This window comes from Fulmarus glacialis, unplaced genomic scaffold, assembly GCF_000690835.1.
Source record: "Fulmarus glacialis isolate BGI_N327 unplaced genomic scaffold, ASM69083v1 scaffold36282, whole genome shotgun sequence".
NCBI lineage: Eukaryota > Metazoa > Chordata > Aves > Procellariiformes > Procellariidae > Fulmarus > Fulmarus glacialis.
In genome coordinates this window covers 14,774-40,337 of record NW_009197802.1, presented here as the reverse complement: position 1 = coordinate 40,337, position 25,564 = coordinate 14,774, and the positions used below count along the sequence as shown (strand labels likewise).

General features: G+C 41.6%; 1 protein-coding gene across 1 annotated transcript; it reads left to right on the top strand.

Moving 5' to 3' along the window:
• Positions 1-3,074: 3,074 nt before the first annotated feature.
• On the top strand, positions 3,075-24,067 carry LOC104073033 (dedicator of cytokinesis protein 10-like). The gene is made up of 13 exons (XM_009572680.1): positions 3,075-3,180; positions 4,594-4,809; positions 5,498-5,555; positions 5,886-5,984; positions 7,598-7,704; positions 8,191-8,313; positions 9,241-9,354; positions 15,332-15,478; positions 15,992-16,202; positions 18,480-18,670; positions 19,341-19,441; positions 19,773-19,911; positions 23,597-24,067. The coding sequence occupies exons 1-13, from the start codon at positions 3,175-3,177 to the stop codon at positions 23,714-23,716; spliced, it is 1,632 nt and encodes a 543-aa protein (XP_009570975.1). The 5' UTR covers positions 3,075-3,174; the 3' UTR covers positions 23,717-24,067.
• The last annotated feature ends 1,497 nt before the right edge of the window (positions 24,068-25,564 follow it).

The following is a 25,564-nucleotide window of genomic DNA, read 5'->3' as shown; positions in this document are numbered from 1 at the left end:
CAATCCAAACTATTCTATGATTCTATGTGGTGGAAGGAAGGCCTGGGGGAGCAGGCACACAGAAAACTTGAAATGCCTGAGACAGCAGGATAGAGAAATAAGATATGCCAGTCCTCAATGAAGATATTTTATGACAGAATTGATGCGTAGTACCCAAACTGAATAGAAGGATATGGCAGAAGAGCATCCTCCATGTCTGGGGCTACGTACAGCCCTGCTCTGCATGAAAGTGTCATGCATCTACTAATATGTCACCTTATCTGAGTCATGCTTATCCCACTAAATGTCAGAGATTTTAGGCAAAAGATTTCTGAACTGCTTATCATCTATATCTTTTCAAGTCAGCAGGTGAATCCTCTGCCTCTTTAAAAATTGCTCTACGAATATTGGCCCAGATGACTTGCTGAAGGTCTCACAGCTACAATACAGCAGGCAGCTCCTTTTAGATTTGGTGTCTCCTTTCTGCCACCCTAGCCCTTAAATCTGGTGTGTACCATCCACAAGTAGGAGTACAGGCATAGGAAAGTTCTGTCCTTGAAAAACTGCAAGTAAAAAGAGTCTGCAGCAAGCCGGGAATGCTTCATCTGCAGAGGTTTTACATTGAAAAAAGCATCTTCCTAGGAACACTCCAATGTAAAGTCCAGCAGATCCTTCTTCTGTTTATTCACTTGAATAACCAGAATGTCCTGTCTTGTCTGTGAACTTTTCAGAGGCAGCTCCAGCAATCTGATTGCCAGAATGCATTGATGAAGAAAGTCTTTGACACACACATGCTGTTTCTGCAAATCAACCAGTCAGCAGCAGCTCTCAAACACGTCTTTGCTGCCCTACGGCTGTTTGTAGGCAAGGTAACTATGGTTTTATTTTGTTAGTCTGACCTATTAATATGTTACAGCAAGTGCAGCTTGAGGACAGTTGGGTACTTTGAAAGAGTTCTGAACTTCACTGTATTAACGCTTATTCCTGACAAAGATCTTTTGATTTATTGCTGATTAAAAGTGAGATGTTCACAATATCTGAAAAATTAGTTCTGTTTTGGAAAATGAAAAATGATCCATGGTCTGCAACCCAGGTATCTGCCATGAAGAATCCTGTGGTGAATGATTACAGCTGTCCCCAGAGGAGCTAACAGGAGGATATTCCATACATTTCACCAAAAGTTCATCCAAATTAATACAGTTTTACAAATACCTTGTTTTCAACATAGAAGAGTTTTTGGACAAAAACATGTTTATGTGTCAAACTGTTTATTTGCTTGCATTGCATGTATGTAAATGATCATGGGCAATTAGACACTTTGTGCCAACTGCAAAGGCTGTACAATTTTGAAGTTATAGACTTAGATGAGATCCTCTTAAAATGAACCAGAATGTAGCGCACACATAACAAATGCTATGGGAATGTGAGAATAAGCAAGGCTGGCCCGATCTCCCAGATGTTTCTGTGAAACACAACGGTGTAGATTGGTTTAAACCATGTGGCCTCCTTCTGGTTGTTATCTCAGGGGAAAGGAGGAGGAAATCATGCTTTTCCCAGTAACGTAGCTTGAGGATGTGGGGGAAATATAAAGTAAACCAGACAGCTTTAAATTACAGTCAGGAACGGAAGAACCCCATGCAATGGGGAGGACAAATAAATATCCAGGATTGCCCTTTTCATTCATCCTGTAGCTCTCGAGGTTGAATTCTCTCTTTGTAGTTCTGTGGGAACGGGGATCAGTTGTGGTTCCTGCAGCAGAACCTCTTGGGCGGTACTTGAGACCTGTAGCCAATATGTACATCTTCCACCTCTCCTCAGTCTGTCTTCTGTTATATTCACCCTGCTGATAAATAGTAGGTATGGTTTGGAGAGCCATCCTTCACTCTCTGTTTTCTCCTGCTTTTCAAACCCTTGACCACTGCAAGTTTGCTGACTTTGCTACTCAAAGTATTTTCTTTCTCCTGAACAGCTTTTATAGTAGTGCAGAACCCCACACACGCTTTTCCTGGTTAGCTATTCTGCATTCCTTGCAGATAGGCTGCTCTGCTTTTATGCTCGCTCTGTGCCAGCTGCTGTCTGGACTTCCTGGAGGACGGTTTGATTGTTGCATTGTATACAGTGTTTGTATGAAAACCTGTGTGCAGTTTTTACTTAATCTTAATTTGCACATGGTATTATGTTTAGTCAGTGGCTAATTTTTTCAATAAACCCTGGTGTGAATGAATATGAGGGAGAAAGTTGTTTTTACTGAAAGCTTAACAGAAAAAGTATTGACTCAGAATAACTGTACCAAGGCCTGAGAGTACTGCTAAACATATTCATATTTTTTTAAATAGTTCCCATCAGCATTCTTCCAAGGACAAGCAGATCTCTGCGGTTCACTCTGCTATGAAATCCTGAAGTGTTGTAACCATAGGTCACGTTCAACTCAGACAGAGGCATCTGCTCTTCTTTATTTTTTCATGAGAAAGAACTTCGAATTTAACAAGCAGAAATCAATAGTCAGATCCCATCTACAGGTAAGTGAAGTGCGAGATCATCAGTATTTAGCTGGCGTGCATTGGTTGTTATCATTATTATTTTTATGCATTGTAGCAAAGCAGTTATTTTGGAGTCCTCAGGCAGGCAATTCTCTCTGGCAGCTTGATTTTCCTGCCAAGTCTGAAGACATTGGGCTGGATTCTCTGCTGTTCTTGGGCTTCTCGGCCCTGTTCCAAGGAGAGACAACAGCTGTGAATGTAGCCGCATAGCCAATAAGTAGCCAGATAAATGGCTATTCTTGATTTATGTGCGTTGCTTACAGCAGTGAGAACATAGCTGATGAAGGAATTAAACAGAATCTGATAGTATAGTAACAGAAATGTAAAGTCCAGTAACAATGTGCTTACACTGCAAAATGTGAGCAATTACAAACATTGGAAAGATTACTCACAGTCTTTGCATTTGTATATGTTATCTTCTTAAGACAGGTATAAAAGTGCATCTCTGCTAGCCTGGTATATCAAGTCATACTAAAATAGGGATTAAAAACTATTCAGAAATTTTGATGTTCTTTGCTAATTGCACCCTGTGTTTGCTCCCCCCGTACAGCTCATCAAAGCAGTCAGCCAGCTGATAGCGGATGCAGGGATTGGTGGATCTCGTTTTCAACATTCACTTGCAATTATAAATAATTTTGCTAATGGAGACAAGCAGATGAAAGTAAGAAACGTTTTTTGTCAATCACTACCTCTTGCAAAAGGTCAACAATTTCATAGGAGCAAGTGTTTCAGTGAATAAAATCGCTGGCTTTTATTAGGCAATGATTTATGCATTCATAGTGTGCCTTTTTCAGGCAGCCTGAAATTCGTGAAAATGTTTGTGACTCAGAAGCTTAATAATTGAAAATAATTTTTAAAACATGAGAGTTTTTTATTTGAAAATTGTTTTATTTATTATTCACTGCTTATTTTCTTCATTTGCCTGATGTCAGAGAAGGTATCATACATTGTGACTAATGAAACACAATTGCAGTTGACAAACAATTTTTGGTCTACAAACTGTCCCTTTAGTCTGTTCAGTAAATGTGTAGCAAAAACATGCACGACAGTTGTGGTTTGTAACAGCTTGCTAACCCCCTGAAAAAGGCACTTAGCTTTTAGATTAGTTACCATTGCTATTATATTCATTGTCTATACTAAAGGTATTGGAAAAGGATTCCAATTTTTAATTTTTACAATTCCTGTCCAAGTACTTGACAACATGCATTTTGAATTTTATACTTTGAAGGTGTTTTTCCTTCTCTGAAGGTGACTTCAGGGTATCTCCATTGAGGTTAATAATAAAGTTAGTGTAAGCAAATTGGTAGATAATTAGCATAAGTAATTTGATGTCTTATTTAATAAGATGCAGTTGCAGTTGTATTTCTTGCCAAAGTCCAGCTTTGGTTTCCCAGCACTGCAGTCAGTCACACTGCTTCTGTAACACGCTCATCTCTGTGTGACGTAGAGGAGGGAGCATTTAATTTCATTTAATTTTTCTGGATGTTTTTACTTTTAAACAAAGGGAAGAGGGGAAAAGTCTGAAAATAGAAATGTATTTCATTGCCTATCTAAAAAAGAGAACTGCAGAGCTGAGTTAGGTATGTTGAGAACAGCTGATATGAGTAATACAAGGACTCTGTTTTAATCTCGTACAGTGTGAGAAGGCCAAGAGCCAGACTGTTGTGCTTTATTCACTGCGGTGAAACATGCTGTGAGTGTAGTTAAGCAGGACTATCTATAGTGCACGGTGCTGTTTGTCAGCTGAAAGTGTACGAGAATCCAGTTCTGGATCCAGTAAGCAACCGAGGAACAAATGTTTCAGTTTGCTGACTTCAGCGGAGTTGCTGCATACAGACAGTAGTACAGCTGACTGACTAGGATACCTAGCAGGTGCTATGATACATCAGTAAAAAATCGTCAAGGATTTGTGTACAATGTGTGTATACTGTAGAACTGTGACTCTGCTTTGAAGCCTACTGAGTTAGGGAAGGGGGGAAGAAGGTCTTCCATAAGGAGGACTTTAGCTTGTTCAGGGGTGCTGCATGTGTCTCTTTGGATGGTTTTAGTGATGTATTGCTTATCTTTCCCAAAGAACGTTAATTTCCCAGCAGAGGTGAAGGATCTGACCAAACGCATCAGAACGGTTTTAATGGCCACAGCTCAGATGAAGGAGCATGAGAAAGACCCTGAGATGCTTGTGGATCTGCAGTACAGCCTAGCAAATTCATATGCCAGCACACCTGAATTACGTAGGACATGGCTTGAAAGCATGGCCAAGATTCACGCAAGAAATGGAGATTTATCAGAGGTAATGTAAACAAATGAATAGAAAATCCATTTGTCTGATGAAAAGGGCTCTGAAGGACAAACAAGAGTAGTGATTTAAGAGAACCATACAGTGTGTGTCTCATACTTGAAATTAGAGGATGACAGGTTTGAAAAACACGTAGAGATGTGATGGTGCTCATTATCCCAGTTTGCCTAATTGTGACTACCTGATACGTGCTTGAGCAAGACTTGAAAATGCCTGGCGGGGAAGCTGTGGTCAGTATCACATTAGCATCTCTGCTGCTTAACCCTAACAGGCACAGTAGGTGTAGTGTAGATGAGGTCATGAGCAGTGCATAAGTTACATAAAGGATTTTCTTATCCCCCACTACAGCATCATAGGAGAGGAGCTTTGTTTATATCATGTTGTCCTTCTCATCAAAAACTAAATGGGTGATGCAAAACTCCAGTATATCTTATTTACTAAGTAGTCTTAATGGTTTTCTTGAGCAAATCTATGCTTTTACCTAAGACACCTAGTGAAATGAACACTCAAGAAGGATTTAATCATTTAATCCTTTATTTTCTTAAATGGTTATATTAATTTTGTCTTCCCTTTTCTGCAGCATGACTTGACAGTGATGAAAGTATGTGCTCCTTATCACACGTATGCTGTACATCATACAATGTACTTTAACATATACATTTATCTTGGTCTCTCATTACAGGCTGCTATGTGCTATATTCATATCGCTGCTCTCATTGCAGAGTACCTGAAAAGAAAGGGTAAGATCAACATATTCAAAACCAACTATGTATCCATGGACATTATTGTTGAAAATAATTTTTGGCTGTCCTGCTTTCCTTCCTTACATGTAAAATATTCTTAAAGCTGCTTGAATGCTTCCCAAATATTTTATTTTTAAAATATATCGTAAATGCTAGTCTTAGCACTGGAACAATGAAAGTGTGTGTTTTGTGTAGAGGGGGTTAGTTAAATGTTTAGTAAGCTAGTGCTAAAAGAGAATGCTTCACTTGTTGGTCTGTTGTTATTAAATATGCATGTATTAACACATACCAGTAGCGGTGTACTAATACCATCTTACACTATCATAGGTTACTGGAAAATGGAAAAGATTTGTACCTCACGTATGCTCCTGGAAGATGGTCAAGTCTCTGATAGTAATGTGTTACTAACAACTCACAATGGAGGAAGTGAGTGCTCTAACCGTGCCTGTTTATGGGTCAAATAACATAATTAGGGAATCAAATTACTGTTCTCCAGTTGATCTGGAAAAATATCTACCAGAACGAAAATATTTATAGTGCATGTTGATGGCTGTAATAGCAAGCAAGTAATGTTGGAAACGTTATATGTTACTTTCCTGATGCTCTTTGGCTGGTTTGATGAATTGCTCAGAATGTTTCTGGTTAAGGGCTTTTTCAGCAAGAGAGCAGTCTGCTCTTCATCAGCAACAGAAATCCCTCTCAGGTCAATTGGCGTTTAGCACGCAAATCCACGTCCAATTCCTTGACTAGCCAAAGCTGGGAGGGCATGGGGGCGGAATTATCATCTGGTCATCCATAAGTAACTTAGTAGAGATAAAGATTTTTTTTTTTTTTTAAAAAAATCTGTGATGCTTATTAGAGAAATAAAGTGCAGGCTTATATTATTAAATGCTTCTATGCCAGTGGTTATTTAGTTTATGAAACGTGTATTTCAATGTAATTCTCAGCATGAGATATTTTAGCAATTTTCACAAAGAGCAATTTCTGGGGGCAAGGGCAAATATCTGGGGAAGAGAAAACTGTTAGTTTTGGAAAGACCATAGTTCTCCAGTGCACTTGGAAGTATCTGTGGGTGAGATGAAAAAACGCCTCCTTTTAGAAGGAAGCTTTCTGTGAATAGCTGTATTTCGGAAATGGTTCAGATTGTGCCTTACTAGCATTTTCCTGCTTTTAAATTGAACACGAACTGTGTTAGGAGTTCATCGCCTCCCCTGGCAGGCTTACCTTCGCCGTTCAAGAGTGTTAGTAAAATCTTTGTGGGTCAGTCTCTGCCTGATCTGTAATGTGCAATGCCTGTGTAAGTTGTTCCTTCTGCAACCATTGCACTAAGGCCCCAGCTTAGCGAATATTAAATGTAAGCTCAGTTTTAATCCTTGTGAGCCTTCCCATCAGCAGCTTCTGCCACCGGCCTGAGCTGTCTGCAAGAGAGTTCCTTGGTTAGGGCTGTGGTCACCTGCTGACCCTGGGCAGGGTAAGGAGAGCCTCTGCCAGGGTGTCCTCGAGCCCAGCAAAGGCACACCAGGCTCCAGAGCGGCCATCTCCCCATCGGCTGCAGTGAGCTTGGGGCGACTGTGCCCCTCTCGCTTAGGAAACCTGACAGGTGGGATGAGTCCCACCCTACATGCAGGTCCCAGCATGTAGTGTTAAGTGTCTGTAGGTCAGGCCAGGAGTCACAGCACTGGTTTCACAAGTATAAATTGTCTTGCCTCAGCCTGCGACATAGATGAGCGTTGCATGTGTAGTTTTACAAAGACTGCCAGCACTGTACAGCTAAGGAACCAAAATGCCAAAGTCGGGAATAAGATTGCATCAGGAAAATGTTATAGTTACCCTTTGCCTGGACAAGTGGATTTATATGATAGAGGAAATGCGTAATAGTCTCATAAATTCAGTCAGTTCATTTGTGCTTCTCATCACTTGGGCTGTGAAAAAAGTAACTAATCCAGTCAAATAAAATCTGGTTTAATGGCATCCAATAACTTTTTGAATTACCTAGTTATTCAGTCATTAATTGACATTGTTATGACTTGCACTTCAAGGCTTATTTTCCATGGGATGGCCTGCTTTTCTGAGTATTACCCCCAACATTAAAGAAGAAGGTGCTATGAAGGAAGATTCCGGTATGCAAGATACTCCCTATAATGAGGTCAGCAGCATTAACACTTTTATACTTGTTCAGTATTAACAGAGGGTATTATTTCTAATGGATGCCTGTGCATGTTACAACAATTTATACTGAGAGTGTACTTCATGCAGTATTAAAAGGCGCACAGCTCTTGAGTGAAATGTCATAGCTGTTGTACTAAATAACAGGGATAGGTGTTTAGCTAACCAGAACATTAAGTACCAGAGCAGAAAGTTAGGGCAGCGGGGAGCCCACAAAGCAAACCCATTCTTCTGAATGAGGTGTTAATTATTCAAGTATTTTCATGTTACTGTTATTACAGGTTTTTTTATCTAAAGAAGAGCTAGGTCACGAATACCTGATTAAACATTGTGTCATTAAATAAACCTTAATATAGAAGATACAGAAAAAAAATTAAATAGTGGGTATGTCCTTTTGCTGCATTGCTATTAATTAAATGCCACCAGCTGTCGAGTCACTGAACTATTTGTATTTGTGGAATTGCAGAATGTTCTTGTGGAGCAGCTGGAGTTGTGTGTTGAATACCTGTGGAAGTCTGAGAGATATGAGCTTATTGCTGAGGTTAACAAGCCTATCATTGCTGTTTTTGAGAAGCAGAGGGACTTTAAAGTAAGTTGGGTTTGTTTTTTTTTTAATTATCTTAAGACAACAGTAAAGATAAAAATTTTTAGGGAAAAAAAAGTGCTTTCTTTAAAAGGAATGTTTTTTTTCTTCCTATCTGTAATTTCACCTTTTAACCCTTTGTGCTGTGGGTAAATGAAAAACTCTAGTACCTTACCTTCCTCTTTCCAGCATCAGTACAACAGTAAATGAACAAAAAATTTTCAAACAAATCTCCTGTGCTAGCCAGTGGATGTGAATTTTTACATGTGTTTTTAAACCAAGAGCACATTTGCATTTAAGTTTAAAAACTGCTGATAAGTTGTGTGATCTCTTCACAATTCCCAGGTTTCTTCATTTCTTATTTACTTGGCAATTTCAATACATAATGGATAACCAGATGATAATCTCATCTACTGATTTTTCTGGGTTTAAATTAAAAAAAAGCAAAGAGGTAGGTAGCTGTAAGCTGTATGCTGAGGAAGCAGGTCCTCAGATTTAAACTTAGTTGAAATTTTGGTTCGCTGTCCCAAGAAGGTGCTTTTTAGTGGTAATTGTGGATTGCATATCTTTGCATCGGGTTGGGAGCTGATTGGAGTTATTGGCACCCTGCTGTTGCCTGCACATAGGACACTTGGGTTCTCTGACCTCTTGGTAGGTCCCTACCACTGCCCAGTGGTGGGATGCTTGCCTTCCTGCGTGACCCTGTACACAAAGGCACCTACTGCCACAAAACTTGCGCTCAGAAGATGACAGAAACCTTGAAATGAATCTCTAGTGACTGCTGACAAGGTTAAACCTTAGCATGTGCAGACATCTTTGCAAAGGTTTGGTAATCCAGTTAAGACAAGCCATGCTTGCCTGGAGCCTTTGTGTCATTTCCCAAAGTGCTTGTGCTCTCTCACTTCCCCTCTCTCTCCTTGTTTCTTAATGTAGAGACTGTCTGATTTGTACTACGACATCCACCGCTCGTACCTGAAGGTTGCAGAAGTAGTGAACTCTGAGAAACGTCTCTTTGGGCGATATTACCGTGTTGCATTTTATGGGCAGGTAAGTAAACTTGTGTTCTTTTGTCTCCACAGATTCCCAGATTTCAACCACATTCAGTTCTAATCCTGATGTATTGCAGGGAAGCTAAAGCAGGGAAACACTTGGCAGTGAATCATGGGATAGAAAGTACTCGTGGGTCATACTCCAAGGAGGATTTTACTCAGAAGAGAGAGCACTCAGTTGCATCTGAGTAAACTGCTGCTATGGATTTAGTGGTGTAATGGAGAACAGACCTGTACATCAGCTTTAGTTCTTGACCTCATCAAGCAAAACTGAGACTGAGGCAGGGCGGGGGTTTTTCAGAGTAAAACTTAAATAAAACCAGATAAGACATCTTTGATATATGGCCCTCTCTTCAAATAGAGCTTAAAGCAGAGCAGTATGCAGTAGATGTTTTGTTGTGTTTCTCGCTGACTCTGACTTCTGCTTTCAGGCCACCTCTGATTCTGTGCAATATAATGTAGAGTAGTTTTATTCCCTCTGCTGTGCTTCAGCATCCTCAAAGCATTATTTTGTTCTTTCTTCCACTACAAACCAGTGTAGCAATCCAGCATGTTCTTTTAAGACCTGGTTTTGGCAAGCACACAATCTGCTTTACTCTAAAATAATAAGGTGTGTAAACAACAGATTGATGTGAATCACTCTGTTTGCTAATTAGATTTTAATGCAGAAATTTGCTCTTTTCTCCTTTTGATCTTACTCAAGGCTGTGGTAAGTTCTAGTTCTTTTGCATGTTTTGTTTAATTCTCCTCACACATCCTCCATCCTTCCCTGTTCTGTTACTTAACATTAACTTTCCTGTCCTCTTGATTCTTTCGTTCATGGCAGATGAAATAATGTTGTTTCATTCATTGTTGCATCCTGCAAACTAATTTTTGTTTGTTCAGTTACCCAAATTACTAAGCTATATCTGTCTCCATGTTGTGTGTGCACCATGGGGCCCAATGCTGCATCATCTCATCTCAGTGAAAGTTTTTCTCTTAGCTTCACTGGGAGTGGGATTGGACCCCTTCTTCCTCTGTTGAAAAACTCGGTGTAGCATTAATGCTGTTTGAATGCAAGCCTGCTTTCCTGGCCTGTGCAGTCTACGATGTATGGCAGTGGTAACTGGAGCACTCTGGGAAGGGTGCAGCCACCTGCCTGATAGTCCCTTGTAGGAGCGAGCAAGCAAATTGGGAGTCAGAGGGCAATGGCAAGTCCTTCCTCAAAACGGGGGCAGCAGAGGGGGAAATGGAACTCTTCTACTTGCAACTTCTTGCCAGGGCTCTCCCAGAGGCAGCTACTTTTAAGTGGGTAATTTAGCTGCAGCAGTTCTGCCGAACTGGGTTAAAATCTCTGTTACAGTGCAATGACTTTTCAGCTGCCAGTGCCACAAGGACAACTTCATTTAAACAGCTTTAGTGCTCTAAAGCGTATGACTTTTCATAGCTGCGTATTGCTCAGTCTGTTCCCTGGTGCCCCCGGACACTGAGCTCTAAATGCAAACAAGCACAGCTTCCTCCTTTCCTTTTGCAGAAGAGATGTTATGTGGTAGAAAGTGGGACTGCTCTGTATTGCTCCTTGCAGAGGCATGGTGACAAAGATGTATGGCACAGTGCAAATAATTAAAGGTAGATCATTCCCATCAGCATTACTTGTGCCTCATTTACCAAGGAAAATAGGAGTGGGTGTGCAGAACTGATTAAGGAGGGCTTACCAGTACATGAAGCACCATGGCAGGTGTGGGAGCTAGAGGTGAAGCTTGACCTGGAAGGATGAGACAGAGAGAACAGTCTGTTCCCATATACCGGTTGTGCCTGCATAGTTTTACCTTTGGAAGGTTTCCTTTCTGTATTTCTGTCGGTCCCTTTTTCCCATGTGCCACTTGCTTCCATTTTGGCTGTGCGAGTGAAAAGGTATGGGGCCTTTTTGTCCTTCTGTTGCTAAGAGTATCGCAGGCCTCCATGCTGAAAGCAGTCTCAGTGCCCAATTCATTTAAAACGTTAAAAGCAATTCCCTTTTTTTGTGCTTCTGGCAGACTTTGCACACTTCCTCCCAAAAGCTAATGGTTGCGGGTTTTACTAGTATTACACGGTTAAACCAGTGTAAACCAGTATGAATCGCTGTGCTTGGGCCACTACAAAGGAAGTGCCCCAGAAGGAAACTCAATATGCAGGTATGGGATGCTTGGTATGCAGGTATGGGATTCCTTTTCAGTCTTACATGTACATTGGTCTATAAAATATCTGTGGGTACATACATACATAAGCACATACATATCAAAAACATGTTATTACACATACGCATTTATTCATTAAACATTTTTATCAATTGTATCAATAATAAATATATATATATGTTTTGTAAAAATGGAACACTGCTGTTTCTTAACTGAAACAAAAACTGCAGAGAAAGCAGATTAAAGGACAAAAGAATACTGCAAATACAGTTTGCAGGAAGAATTTTGCAGGGGGTTCTTAGTGGAAAAAGAAAACCTGCAGCTGCACCTGAAAACCGTTCTTCTTCATGCAAAGGCAGAGACAGTATTTGGTTACTGCATTGCTGCAGGGACCCTCTGGAAGGATGGTTTGAATGAATGTAGTCCTTAGGGAGGATGTAGTTGGTTGTTCTTGCCAGAGAGCTTTATTTGCCAGCTCAGAGAGCCGAATATCATGGCAGCTGCTGTTTTAGACTGCAAACTCTGTTAAGGACCTTTGGTGACAACATCTCATTGCACCACCAAGTGGCCGCACTAGCCAGGGCTTATGATTTTATTTACAGATGAAAACTCTTAATTGTGCTGATAAGTGAAGACGTTCAAGACTTGATTTTGATCTTCCTACCTGCAGCTTGGAAATATACGGGCTGTAAAACTAACCAGTGTTTTAAATCTTTTGGTGAAATTTTCCTCTGTCAGAGTCACAGCCAGTCAGATAAGTGTGGAATAGGCATTAGAAAAAGATGGATGTGGCAGGTTTGATTAATCCAGGTGCTTTCCTTGGATTAGGTAAAGATAGAGTTAGGTAAAGTGTTAGGTAAAGATAGAGCTGAGGTTCTGTTCTCCTATCTGTGCAAGAAGCTGTAGAAGTTCGAGGGCAGATTTTCATAGCGGTAAGCTGACTGCAGGTTTATGTCTGAAGATCAGAAGATGTGTCCCCTTTTCCAAATGCGATAAAACAGCTGTAGCTTCCTTATCAAAAAGTGCAACGTGCTCACTTACCAGTGGAGGTGATGCTCACTCGATACAGACAGAGAAGGATCCATTAAATGCTAATTCTTGGCAGGTAAAGCAGAAGACTTCACCTCGGCACATCAGCTGCAGGGATGGTGTGTATTCTTCTAGCAAAGGGCAGAGAAGAGTAGATTTACTGTGAACTCCAAGGGCTGTGACTGGGGGCATACGGGGAGGAAGAAGGACCTTTTCAGTGCTCTCACAGTGACAATCCTGGGTCACAACTTGACTCTCAGCACATCAGAGCTCAGTGGATGCCAATAGCCGGGAGGTCATCTCCCTTCCATTATGTTCGGCTGCTCTGTGTAATAATTTTCATCTGTAAGGCTGCGTTGTTCTTGCAGGGCAAAACCAACCAGTGTGAAAATTATTTAGGGATATGCATTGATAATGTGACCTTGGCTGTTTAATATTTTAAAATCCTGAAATTGGAGGATATTTGGCTCCTAAAAAGTATTTAATCTTACTTTCCATAGTCTTTGCCAGGCATATAGCATATGGCAGACACAATTATTTATAGCTCATAATTACCTTCTGCTTGTCACTTGTCAGCTGAAATACTGTAGGGAATGATGTCTCTTGCATTAGAGACAAGACTAAATCTGCTAGTTGTTTGTTTTCAGGTATTCTTTTTTAAGCAAAACCATTAATACATCTTACTGTGCCATGCAGCATCAGCACAGAGATTTGGCACTTACATATAAACACAGTGTTCCAGTGTGCAAACATACACAGAATCAGTGTTTAAGAGGATAAATTATATTCTAGTTTGCTGTGTGATTAATTTGGAAAACATGAGATTTTTTCTTAAAACATCAAATAGTAACAGAAAACAGACGTTTTTTGACAGAAGCAATCCTGAGTAGCGTGGTTGAGTATGGTTGCATGAGACTAATGAGGTTGTCCCACATAAAGCAGCTTTGCTTCAGTGGAAACAAGATCAGAAACCAGGCTATGATCCTGCAGATCTTTTCTCAGTGAAATCGATAGAAAGTCAATTGCCTGCCCAGCTCAGTAAATGTTTCTAGGGTGTCAGCTTTTGAGCTCTAGATTTGTTCTCTAATTACCTGTGAAGTTCTTCATACGCCTCTGGAGTTTAATTGATAATATTGTTAAAAATTGTGCGATGTTAGAAGGTCACTGTGAGACTGATTAAGACACTATCAGACAAGCTGCTATTGCTGCTATTAGTCATTGGTTTCCAGTAATGCCCACGGTGCTGTCAGCACTTGCCAAATTAAAAGACAATTTTATTGCCCCTTGTCCTCACTGAAGGAGAAGCCAGAGATGCACCTATTTGTTAACCCCTATTGAAATAAAGCTTAGGGCTTTTTTCCTAAACAAACATTGAAATTTACAGCTAATTTATTTTAATTCTGTATACTTTTTGTGAAGATTTGCCTAGCCTTTTAGTGGCCAAAGTTGAAATATGCTTCAACGTGAAAAGGCTGGATTTTGCATGAGTACCTTCCAAAGGGATCTTGAGGTATCTCTTGACTTCATTCATTTGTGCTTCTCTCTCTTTCAACAGATGGCAGTTTGCCTAGGCATATTGTAGAATTAGCAGTCCAAGCGACGTCGTGTAAAGTTTAAAGGGCCTTGGGTCTGACATCATTAATGCTGTCTTCCTTTCCCCTTTATCCCTGCAGCTTCAGGTATTTTCTTCTGGGTCACTTTGCGTTAAGGCGAAGGGAGGAGACTTTGGGTACAGCTGCAATGGTTAACACTGCCAGATTTCATCAGCAGCATATGAAATCTTAGGAGGAGGGCTGGTGCTGCTCATGGTGTTGGAATAAATCCTGTCCTGCCCTCCTGGGGCACTTGCTGCTTTCTGCTCAGCTGGGAGAGCTTCTCCCGGAGTGTTGATGTACATGTTCATCATGTAGCAGTTGAGTGTCTCACCTGCACGTGATGCAATGCTGTGTTAATTTTCTGCAGTTGGCATTTCTTCTGAAGCCTGACAGGTTCTTGTTCAGCTCTTCAGTGGAGCCTTTTATTAAAGCTCTGCCAAGTCCATCCAGTGTAATAAGTAAATGACCTTAACGAGATTAAGCTTTTTGCAAAGGAGCACAGTCTGTGTGTCTTCCCCCCCCACCCCCTTCCTTTTCAAATGTAAATCATTTACTAATTTTCTCTGAAAGTGCTGCAATTCCATATGGCCTTTCGAGATGCCACCTCTTCAGCTGCCCTGAACAGATGCAGACCGGTTCACCGGTGCTCCCCATGCAATGGCCCTGCGCATCGCTGTGGGCAGGAGTGCCCTGCGCAGCGCCCAGCCTTTGCCTGCACACATAGCTCCCAGATAGGATGTGCTGGAGGTGGTATGCTGCACACACCCCAGCTGGGCTGGGCATCCGGCAAACAGCTGTTACACTCATGTTCTGTTAGCATAGTGCTTCCAAAATAGTTAATTTAACCAAATGATTAAAATTTAAAGAATTTTTAATGTCCAATTTTTAATTCATTAGGGTTTTTTCATCATATACACATCAGCATTCTCAAGAAAGCGCTTTAACTCTTTGAACAGCTAGGTCTCTTACATGAATAAAAGTGTATGAGTTATTTCCTGGGTAACTGTAAACACAGACCTCTAGGTATGTGTCTGCTAGGAGTGGAGAGGTGTAAGCTTTTAATTTAAGTGCTGGAAATGGCATACTGGAGGCTCTGGTGGGTATACAGGCAACCTTGACTCCTGATGTAAGCACCTTGTTTAGGCTTTGTCCTGCCTGTTGTGTTCACTGTATCCTTCCATTTCTTTCCAAACAGGGTTTTTTTGAAGAAGAGGAAGGTAAAGAATATATCTATAAAGAACCCAAATTAACCGGCTTGTCTGAGATCTCTCAAAGGCTGATGAAACTTTATGCAGACAAGTTTGGAATAGATAACGTGAAGATCATCCAGGATTCCAACAAGGTACAAAAGATGTGGTTCTTGTGCGAGGGGGAAAAGTGAGTGCACAGTTCATGTTTTGAGAGCTGTGTTTTGAATGAATGTGAACTGAGTGTATGTGTAAACTACTATGACCTAGTTTTACAACCAAAAAAAGACCCTCACTTTATAGCGTGGCAGGTGCTGTATGGAAACGACAATGTTACAGCAGGGCATCACAGTCAGTGGGAAAAAAGCATATTCCAGCATATGTCTGCAGAGAGCATGCAGATGTTTGCTGCAATGCAGAAGCAGGTTGTTTTCTTTCTCATTTAGCTTTCATCCATTTTTGCCAATGGCTATATTCAAAAGTCCCACTGTTCTTAGGGGCCTCTTGGTTAAATATCTTTGTATTAATCTGTGGTCTGAATATTACATTTGGAAGTCTCAGTTTTAATCGGTATTGCTATGATAGATAAATGCATCAGAAATATAATGGATGCCTTGGAAGCTCATCGCACTTAACAGAATTTTATGGCATTTGCTACTATTACACAGGTCAACCCCAAAGACCTGGATCCAAAATATGCGTATATCCAGGTGACATATGTCACGCCTTTCTTTGAAGAGAAAGAAGCCGAAGATCGAAAGACTGACTTTGAAATGCATCACAACATCAACCGTTTTGTGTTTGAAACACCTTTCACACTCTCAGGAAAAAAGCACGGAGGTGTAGAAGAGCAGTGCAAGAGGCGCACAATCTTGACAAGTACGTTTGCTCAGGCTGCTTCCCCCTTCCCATGCCACCTTTGCCAGTTAAGCCCAGCAGTGCATTTCATATGCCAGGTTTTCTGCAGTCAGTGGGCGCAGCGTGTTGTGCAGAATGATAAGTAATCTTTTCAGTGTGTCCATTGGCAAAGTATGTGCTTTCTTACAATCCTGCTGACCATCCTAGGGAAAGTTATTTTCATTTATGGAGTCACCAACTGTCTTATTTTTCCTTATTACTGACATCTTAACTGTTCTTGCAATGATGTAATTTGGGAGTGGTTCTGCTGGAGGCAGCTTAGCACTCAGAACCGTTGTTCTTTTAATAATAAACAAGTCAAAGAAAGAGCAAAGTAGGGTGCTATTCTGCTAAGAAGAGTAAAAGTTAGCAGATACGAATTTTTGCTCAAAATGGGAGTAAGATACATTATATAGAATTTTTTAAAGTGAGAGGTAAAATTTCATTTCATTGGGCACAATCAGTGTTTTAAGACAGGAATGTCAGGAGCACTAGATATGTCTGTTCGTATTAAACAGAAAATGTTTAGTTCCTTATTATGATTGAAATCTCTTTTTAAAGAGGCATCCTTTGTGAAACTACTACTGAAACTTGATCTGTCTGAATTTTGGCTAGGAGTATGAAAAACTGTCTGAGATGGAGGCGTTGTTCTCATGGGCAGCCGTGAGCAGAGAGGCTGATGTTCACAGCAAAGGCTCCTGAGTGACAGAAAATCCAGTTCCCCGCCGACTTCAATGCATCTGCTTCCCCCAAAGGGCAAAGTGAAGAAAGCTGCTTACAGTACAGGCGTAGTCACCTAAAAGTTTTGTTCTGGCAAGTCAGGAAAGAGGCACTGATGTCTGGGGGCATCTTGTTACATGACACAGCTTTGCTTGTAAGAAGAAGAAAGGAGGACTAGCTTGTGTGTGGTTTTTTTAAGTGCTTGAGCAGCAGTAGGTGTTTTGAGATCTGTATTGAAGCAGGTAGTTTCACTGACTTGAAAGTGCAGCTGTTATGGTATGTCTGGCAAAAACAGAGAGGGTTGTTCTTCCAGCGGAACATTTTCCCTAGGTTATTACATGCTGTCGTCAGCTCCCACCGCTCTCAGCCTGGCTCCATGTTCGGCGTTAGGTGGAAATTTGATGACCTTCTCTTCTCCCCTGCTTTTCCCTCTGGCACCTGCCTCACCTCAGTGCTTTTCTCTAAAGGAAACATCTTTTTTTTTTTTCCCCTCCACCCCCCTTCAATAAAGTCATATATTTTCATTTGCTTCCTATGTAAAAAGTAGTGCTTTTAGTTTGAGAAGAAAGCAAGGCTTACCGGTATGACTGGAGGAGCAGTAGAAGTTAATTGTTCTTGGGCAGAGGTACTGGGTGGCTGGGACGGTATCCACTCAGGATCTCTGCTCCACAGCCTGCTGCCTATGTTGTGCAGAGGACAAGTGCCGTCTGGCTGCGGTCTGTGGATCACTGGCTCTCTGCCGTGCCTGGTTGTGACTCATGCTTCCAGCTCTGGAAGTCCTGGGTTTCCTGCTCTCCAGGGAGACAGCCACCCTGTAAGCTGGAGCTCATTTAGGTCTGAGCTGACAGGCAGCAGTGGAGGAGAGCATACACGGAGTTTGGGAGGCCTTCCAAAGTGTGTAGGGCAATCGGGAAAAGATTGTTAGCTTAGATCAGACTTAATGTGCCATAACTGTACCTTTGCCACACTCCCTGAGATCCATGAAAAGGCCTTGACTGGAAGGAAGGAGTTTTAATAATGAATAATTCCTCTGTCAGCTGCCATAGCAGTATTTAGGTTGAATACTAAAAGTAACTCCTTACTTCAAGGATGATATTTTAATAGTAGTTCATCTGTGGGTGAGCGATACCCAATTCTGCTAAACTAGATGCTTGCCTCTAACTTGAAACATGTTTGATGGGATGTTTTGAGCTGTTTGAAGTTCGGTGCGGGCTTAGCATTTGGTGCTTTATTCAGAAGAAGAAATCTGTGGATTCTAAAATCTGAGTGGTGAGAGCTTTTTGTCACGTGGATGTGACAGAGCTCAGTAGCAAACAGTGGTGAATTCAAAAGGAAATGCTCTTCCAGTGCCAGGTACATCAAAATTCAGTTTGGACCTGCTGTATCACTTTCACTCATTTGGTGATTAAAACTTAATTCGTATAGATTGATGGAGAGATTGACAAAGTCAAAAGTTCATACTTTGACTTAATTGTTTTGCTTTCTTAAACACTCTCTTGTTGGGTGAGTTTCTCTGATAGATTTCTTGCTTTCGAGTAGCCAGTCACTTGTTTCCCTACGTGAAGAAGCGTATTCAAGTCATAAGCCAAACCAGCACAGAGCTGAACCCTATCGAAGTCGCGATTGATGAGATGTCCAAAAAAGTCTCAGAGCTCAATCAGCTTTGCACAATGGAAGAAGTGGACATGATCCGACTGCAGCTCAAACTCCAAGGAAGTGTCAGTGTCAAGGTAATGACGATTTGCCTTTTTTTCTTTTTTCTTCTTTTTAATGCATCTACATAAATTTTTATTTTGATTTTCATCATTCCAGACATGTTTTGTCTATTTTATATTTCTGGTCATATCTTGTATTCCAATGCTGTTGGAGTCCGCTCTAAAAATGTAAGGGAATGGAAAGTTTTCCACTGATGTTGATGACTGCTGGATTTGTGTGCAAACGTAACTATTTCAGTCAAATCTTCTCTAAATAAATGTTAAGACCTTTTTAAGAAGACCATCACGTGTCACTTGATCGCCCATCACACAGCCAAGCATGCAGATACTTTAAAGGAAATTCTGTTAGGATTAGTTTTGTCATTTCCTGTTAAGAAAAATTGGGATTGGTGAGAGGTGCTTGTATTTCTGGTGCCCTCATTAAAATGTCTTCAAATGTGTAGTTTTCTAGATGGTTAACTAGCCAAGGACTTTTAAAGGCCAGCAGAGATCTGCAGTTTGTGCAAGGCTGACCAGCTCCCTTTTTTTTCAGTAAAACTCTTCAGGTTTCATTCAGGTGACAAGAGGAATGATGCTCTTCACACGGGCTTGGTTGCCTGAGGCCAGTCCCCAGGCCTTGGAACACACGAGAAAATGACAATAAACTGCTTGTTCTCTGCACCTGAGCTGTGTATTTTTCCCTCAGGTAAATGCTGGACCAATGGCCTATGCTCGAGCTTTTCTTGAAGAGACAAATGCTAAGAGATACCCTGATAATCAAGTTAAGCTTCTGAAGGAAATCTTCAGGTAAACATTAAGTTTAGACTTTCCACCCTCTGCATAGTATGAGTAGCATGAGTAGGCGTGACGTGAAATCAGGCTGAATTGAACCAGTCTAATTTACATCTGCATTTACCCTGTCTTACAAGTCATTCCCAAGAAAACATTTACTGAAGTTTTGGCCTATCTTAGTAGCCTACGTTCCTCTTGATCTGAGGATGAGTTCTGAAATTCACTTCTAACAAGGTGTGATTTGCAAGAGGAAGAAGAGGTACAGTAGTGTGTGTATATGTATAGATACATATTTTTCATTACTACAAAATTTGTATGGTTGTTCTTTGTATTTTTGTGCATGTAGGCAATTTGCAGAAGCATGTGGACATGCTCTTGATGTCAATGAACGCCTTATTAAGGAGGACCAATTTGAATATCAGGGAGAGATGAAGTCTCATTATAAGGATATGCTCAGCGAGCTGTCTGCAGTTATGAATGAACAGGTTAGATCATCTATTTTGGTGCTGGTTGGGCTGAATGAAGGTGGCTAATTGTGTCTTCTCGTGACAAATGAAGCTGTAGAGCAAAATGCTAGAAGTAAAACCTGGCAGTGCAACAGTCACTGAGAAAACATAGTTTACTCCTTTTTTGTTGTTGTTTTTTGTTTCCCGCTCTCTCTTTTTTTTCAAATCCAGCTGTATTATATATAATGAATCTGACTGATCAACAAAGATTTGTTTTCTTACCTGTCTTGCTACATATTGAAAAGTTGAATGTTCATGAGGCTAAACGCAGACTGAGGTCTAGAGGAGTAGAAGGATTATCAGTTAAACTAGTGTTTTATGCTTTGCTTGCTTTATCCTACAGCTGTCATGTATTTAATTAAAACAGTAAATTGTTTTTAAGACCTAGCTTATAACCAGAGGAGGTATCTTTATAGTTTCTATTTGTATTCAGCTTTCAGAGCAAGAGTTATTTCTTTTTTAGGTTTTTATATTTAAGTACACTGTCAAAATACATGCCATGGTAAAACTCTATTTCAGCTGTTAACAGCTTCAAAAGGATGAGTGTGCATGGCTACATTATATGAAATGCATCCCAAAATACTGAACTGGACTTCAGTGCATGCTTGCAGCTATTCTATTGCTGTGTCTATGTAGATATTTTTTATTATGTTTTCTGTTTTAATTTAAATATTGAGTGATTCTGCATACTAAAGTGCAAATTAAATCATGCTTAATTATTTCTCTGCATCATTGTGTGTAGGCCGATTTAGCTTGCACCTGAGAAATACTTATTCTCTAGCAGTTGCACTGCATTTCCAGGTGCCTATAGCACACATAAGCACTGTTTGTGTACAGTTACTTTGTTTAATCATTGTTATCAGTGATGGCATCTCACAGAAGTGTCTAATTGGCACCCCATTAGACGATGCTCTATTATTCATCTTCACATGTGAAGAGAATAAGGATTGACCAGAATTTTTGGCCCATTGTTATTCTTACTGTGGAATTGAGCTAGTTTTTCACAGGGTGTAAAGCTGTGTAATTGCTTTGAAGGCTTGGTGTATGCCAGGTGGGGGTCAAGCTCAGTGGTGGTTGCTGTTCTGTTCCCCTTCCTGTTTAGGTGTATAAAGATTTGTGAACCTCAAGCATTCCAATAATTTTATCATAACTAATATTTATCACTGTTTGTTTTATTAAGTATGTAAGTATGAAGGGTATCCTTTGTTACTCAATGTTTATGCCTCTCCCGTGGAAGTTATTTTGGCCATCCAGTCAATGTGCATAGGCAATACCATATGTCTTATGTGAACTACTGTTCCCCACAAGAATGGAAAATGTATGGTCAACTTAAATGAGGCATAAGCAGTCCATGAGTTTCAGCATTCATAAAATATTTGGTGAGTTCTATTAAATACTCACACATGTATTTAAATCAGTAAGCTCTGAGTTTTCTTCATGTAAATGAAAAGACTAAATAATACAAAATTACTTGTACATCACAATGTTAATGTGTAAAGTTGAGAGTTCATCCAGCAAAAGTCAAAATCACCATCTGTTTAACCAAAATCATCTGAATTTGAAAGTCCACACTGAAAAACAGTCTCCCACTTGCAGCCCCATGGGGCAGCCTTATAAGTGACAGCCCAGTTTTCCAGGCAGCGTGGCTTTTTGGGAAAATTCTACACTTCCAATGAATGCATGAACTCCCTACTTCTGAGCAGAGCATTGCCTCAGAGAAATCACATGCTGTAAATTGTGGCTGAAACATTTATCTCGCATTTGGAAAGCTTGAGGCTCTGTTGTAACTGTGCTGTGTGCTTTACACAAGTAAGATTTGCCATCTTTCCCATTGTTGTATTCAAGAGGGTTTTGTTTGCTCGCCCGCTGACAGTGACTCTTTCATCACCATGTATTTTTCTCTTTTTTTGTTTTGTTTTGTTTTTCTTTTCTGACAGCTCTGTCATGGTCCTTGCTTATACAGCTTCTCTTCTTCCCTGTCTAACATTTCCCTCAATACTATAGCCAAAAGTGGTATGTTCATTTTTCTTACATCTATTTTTTCATTTAATGTCATGTACTTTCCTCACTTGCTGATTCTTCTACTTGGTATGTTTGTTTAGTTTCATGTCTAATGACTCCCTTGCTCAAGGAGTTTAAAAAAAAAAAATAAATAAAGAAAAGGTGTACGTGTGATGTATTGTCCATGAGCAGTGTTGACATGCATGTTTCTTTAGCATCCCAGTCGTGAACTTGGGGAGGTCAGTGGGGCAGCTCGACCAGAGCCTCCTAATGCAAAAGCACGTGCCAGTAGTAGCAAAAGTGGCCGAATGGAAGGGCTAGAGACAAATGGCATAGAAAGGTACCGATTAAGCCAAGGCCCCCTTGTGCCATGAGTGTGGTCCCCTTCTCACAGCCCTGCCCCCCATGCTGCTCGTGGCCGTACACTGGGACGCAGGCTGAGGCCACGCTGGGGTGCAGTGAAGAGCGTGCAAGCCCAGATGCGCGCGGTGCAGAAGGACTGCTACAGCCCAGTGCAGCAGCAGCCGCCCCGAGCTCTCTTCTTCTGACGCCCCTGGGGAGAGCATTGCATTTGAGTCACGGCTGGGTGCAGTCAGCAGTCTGGGCAGACAGTGTGTGCCACAGCCTGCCTGTGCTCCGCCGTGCTGCCCTGCTCTCCTTGCAGCTTCCCTGGCTTTCCTGGGCGCTGCCAGGGAGTGTCTTGAGTCCCGGTGCGCTTCCTCCAGCCTGTGGCGTGGGAGCAGCTCCTTCCCAGAGCTGCCCGAGTTGCTGGCTCAGGCACTAAGGCTGTACGTGGAGGCAGCGTGGTCATGTCTGCCCGAGTAATAAATGTGGTGTGGTTGACCTGCAACCCCGGCCAGGGATAACTGGGGGTTGATGGCGTAAGATTACAGCTGGAGCTTTGTGAAGGGGAGAGGTTTCTCTTCCACCGCTGACGGCTGCGTGGTCAGTGGGGATGGCCCACGTCTCTGCTGTGGATGCTTCAACGTAGTGCCCCATGGAAGAAGGCAGGTTTTCAGTCTATATTTATAGAAGTAAGTAGGAAAAATAGCTATTACCAAGGCTAAAAAGAACTTCTTCAGAAAAAAAATCTTCCTTCCTGCTAAAGCCTATATGTAAGACAGGGCAGAGCAAGCTTTTGCCACTGCTCCTCCCCGAGAGTACAGCCTCAGCCTGGCAATTGGTCCAAGCCCTGCCTGATGGACATACTTTTTCAGCTGGTGTGTGTGTGAAGCTCAGTGGGGATGCTGCGTGCCCCAAATGACTGCGTGGGCAGAGCTGGGGCCGGTCTGTATCATGGTCAGTGGGTGCTAGTGCAGGTGTCTGCTGAGTTTATAAAATGTAGGTGACTTCTTAGTTGTGTCTTTGTAAGAGTTGTTAGAGAAACATAGTTCAGGGAACCCCATGAAGCACCACTTGGCAGAAGCCAGTGCCCCCAGCCTGGCCCATTTATCCCCCCAGCTCAGAGGATGTCCTCCCTCTCAGGGCAGCCTCCGGTCACTTCTGGGTCCCCGGGCAAAGGTCTTTTTCCTCTGCCAGATCTTTTAGCATCATTGTGTAATAAATAAAAAATGGGAAATCCTTGATTAGACAACGAACACTTTGGACACCAAACTATTCGGATCTCTCTCACATATGTTTTTCTTTTCTTTTTTATGAAAAGATTGCATACAAGGAGGACTCAGCAAAACAGCAAGGAATGGAGCGCACTTATTCACGAGTCATCAATAGAGCCAGCTCGTCTGTGCCAGCAGCAACCACCCCAGCAAATCCTGATGCTTGACTGCAGCGTGGGGAACACACGGCCTTGGGAAGACCTGGGGGGGCGGGAGGGGGGTGGTTCTTGTTTGGGTTTTGGTTGGTTTTTTTTCCTGTTAGATTAATAATAGTGAAAATTAATTTGATCACGGACAATGCCAGGAAAAGGATTTGTGCGTTATGATTTTAACTTATTGGAAGTCTTCACGGTGTTATTTTTTAAAACTGCAAGCTTGATTTTTTTTTTTTTTTTTTTTTTTGCTTGCCCCAATATTTGCACATTCCCAATTTTTTTTTTATTGTTGATTTTTGATTTTGACAGCCTTTATTAAGCCAGGCTGATTATGAAATTCCCATTGAACAGATAGGTACGCAGCAAACCCTAAGTTTGCAATAAATTATAATATATCTAATACTAAGTCCTAGTATACATATATTTTAAAGGTCAGAGTGGATGTTTTATAACATTTAAGTATATTGCAATTGTAAATAGAAGATGTGTAAAATATGTCATTTTTACAAAATTTAAAAAATATCTTTTTAGTTAATTATGACAGTACTAAGAATATGGATAACATTTCAGTTACCATTATATTAAAATATTTGTGTATGTGTATAAAAGCATCCATAAAATTTTCTCTTTGAAGGTCTGTGCATTGGTTCATTCCCATGTCAGCACTTTCCAGAGCGGTGGAGATCAGGATGTTCCCTGCATCCCGGCTGTCTGTTGTGTTGCGGTTGCTGGTAGGGACACTTATGACCATCTGCAGAACGTGGCTTCAGATTCTCTTCATGGCCCCAGGCTGAGGCCACCCTGGGAAACAGGGGCTCCGTGTGGTCCTCCTGCATGAGGCCAAGGAAACTCTGTTCTTCCTTTGAAGTTTGTAGTCCCAGATTTTGCCTGGGGCCTGTTGGGAAACAGTGTGCCTCTAGTGAGATGTTTTGGTTTCTGCATCGTGTTGGGATGAGGTGGAGCGGTTCTGCCAGCTCTTACGAGTTCTCTTTAACCTTGGCACTCCCACACTCTCTCATGTTTGCTCCTTTGCCCATAGAAAATCCCTGCTTTCAGGGGTCCCTGCTCGTTGTGCGTGTATGTTGGGATCCCTCTCTTCTATGCATGAATCCCCACAATTCCGTTAAGCTGTGGTTCATTTTCCCTGGAGAAACCCTGGTGATTCCCCTGAGGCCTCTACAGGTTCAGCTCAGAGGCCAGTGCCATGTCTTGCTACGTGGGGATGCCGGGAGGGTTGTTCCGGTGTGTTGCTTCATTCTGCTCTACTGTCTCCTTTCCCTGTGTCTCTTCCCATGACACCCCGAGTTCACAACTGGTGAATCTCAACTCAAGTTGTAGCCTGGCCCTGCAGGCAAGAGCCAAGGGTGGCCTCTAAGTTCACCCCATCTATATGTGCAAGGTTAAAGTGCCATTATCCAGTCTCTTGCCGGTGCTGCACGTGCTGCCAGTGCTTGCTGCTGTGTCTCACTATCAGCAAATGTGGGATTTTTCAGAAGAAATCTTTGCTAAGGGTTGAAACCCACACGGTGCTCTTCCCTGGTGGGGGAAGAAGGAGAGCAGTTGGGATGGGCCCCGCTCCAGCGTTAGTGCAGCGGCAGCGTAAGCCCGCGCCTGTGACTTGATAATAGCCCAAGCTCTCGCTTGCGCGCTGCACACCAGCATCGACCATGCGGCTGGACGGAGAGCCAGGTGCCTTCTTCATCCTCGCCTTGAAAAGCCCAGCTCTGCTCTTCGGACACTGCACTGTTCGAAACCAATAGTCTACTGAAAGGAATGGTTTCTGGCCCAAATTTTAACCTGCTTTATACGTAGTGGTAGATGAAGTTACCTGCTCGTTTGTATATATGGGAGGAACCAGTC

What these genes read in the sequence shown, in the direction of transcription:
- LOC104073033 (XM_009572680.1), top strand. An exon ending in GAAATGGAGATTTATCAGAG is followed by an intron (nt 4,810 to 5,497) that starts GTAATGTAAACA and finishes CTCTCATTACAG; the next exon opens with GCTGCTATGTGCTATATTCA. An exon ending in AACAACTCACAATGGAGGAA is followed by an intron (nt 5,985 to 7,597) that starts GTGAGTGCTCTA and finishes TTGCACTTCAAG; the next exon opens with GCTTATTTTCCATGGGATGG.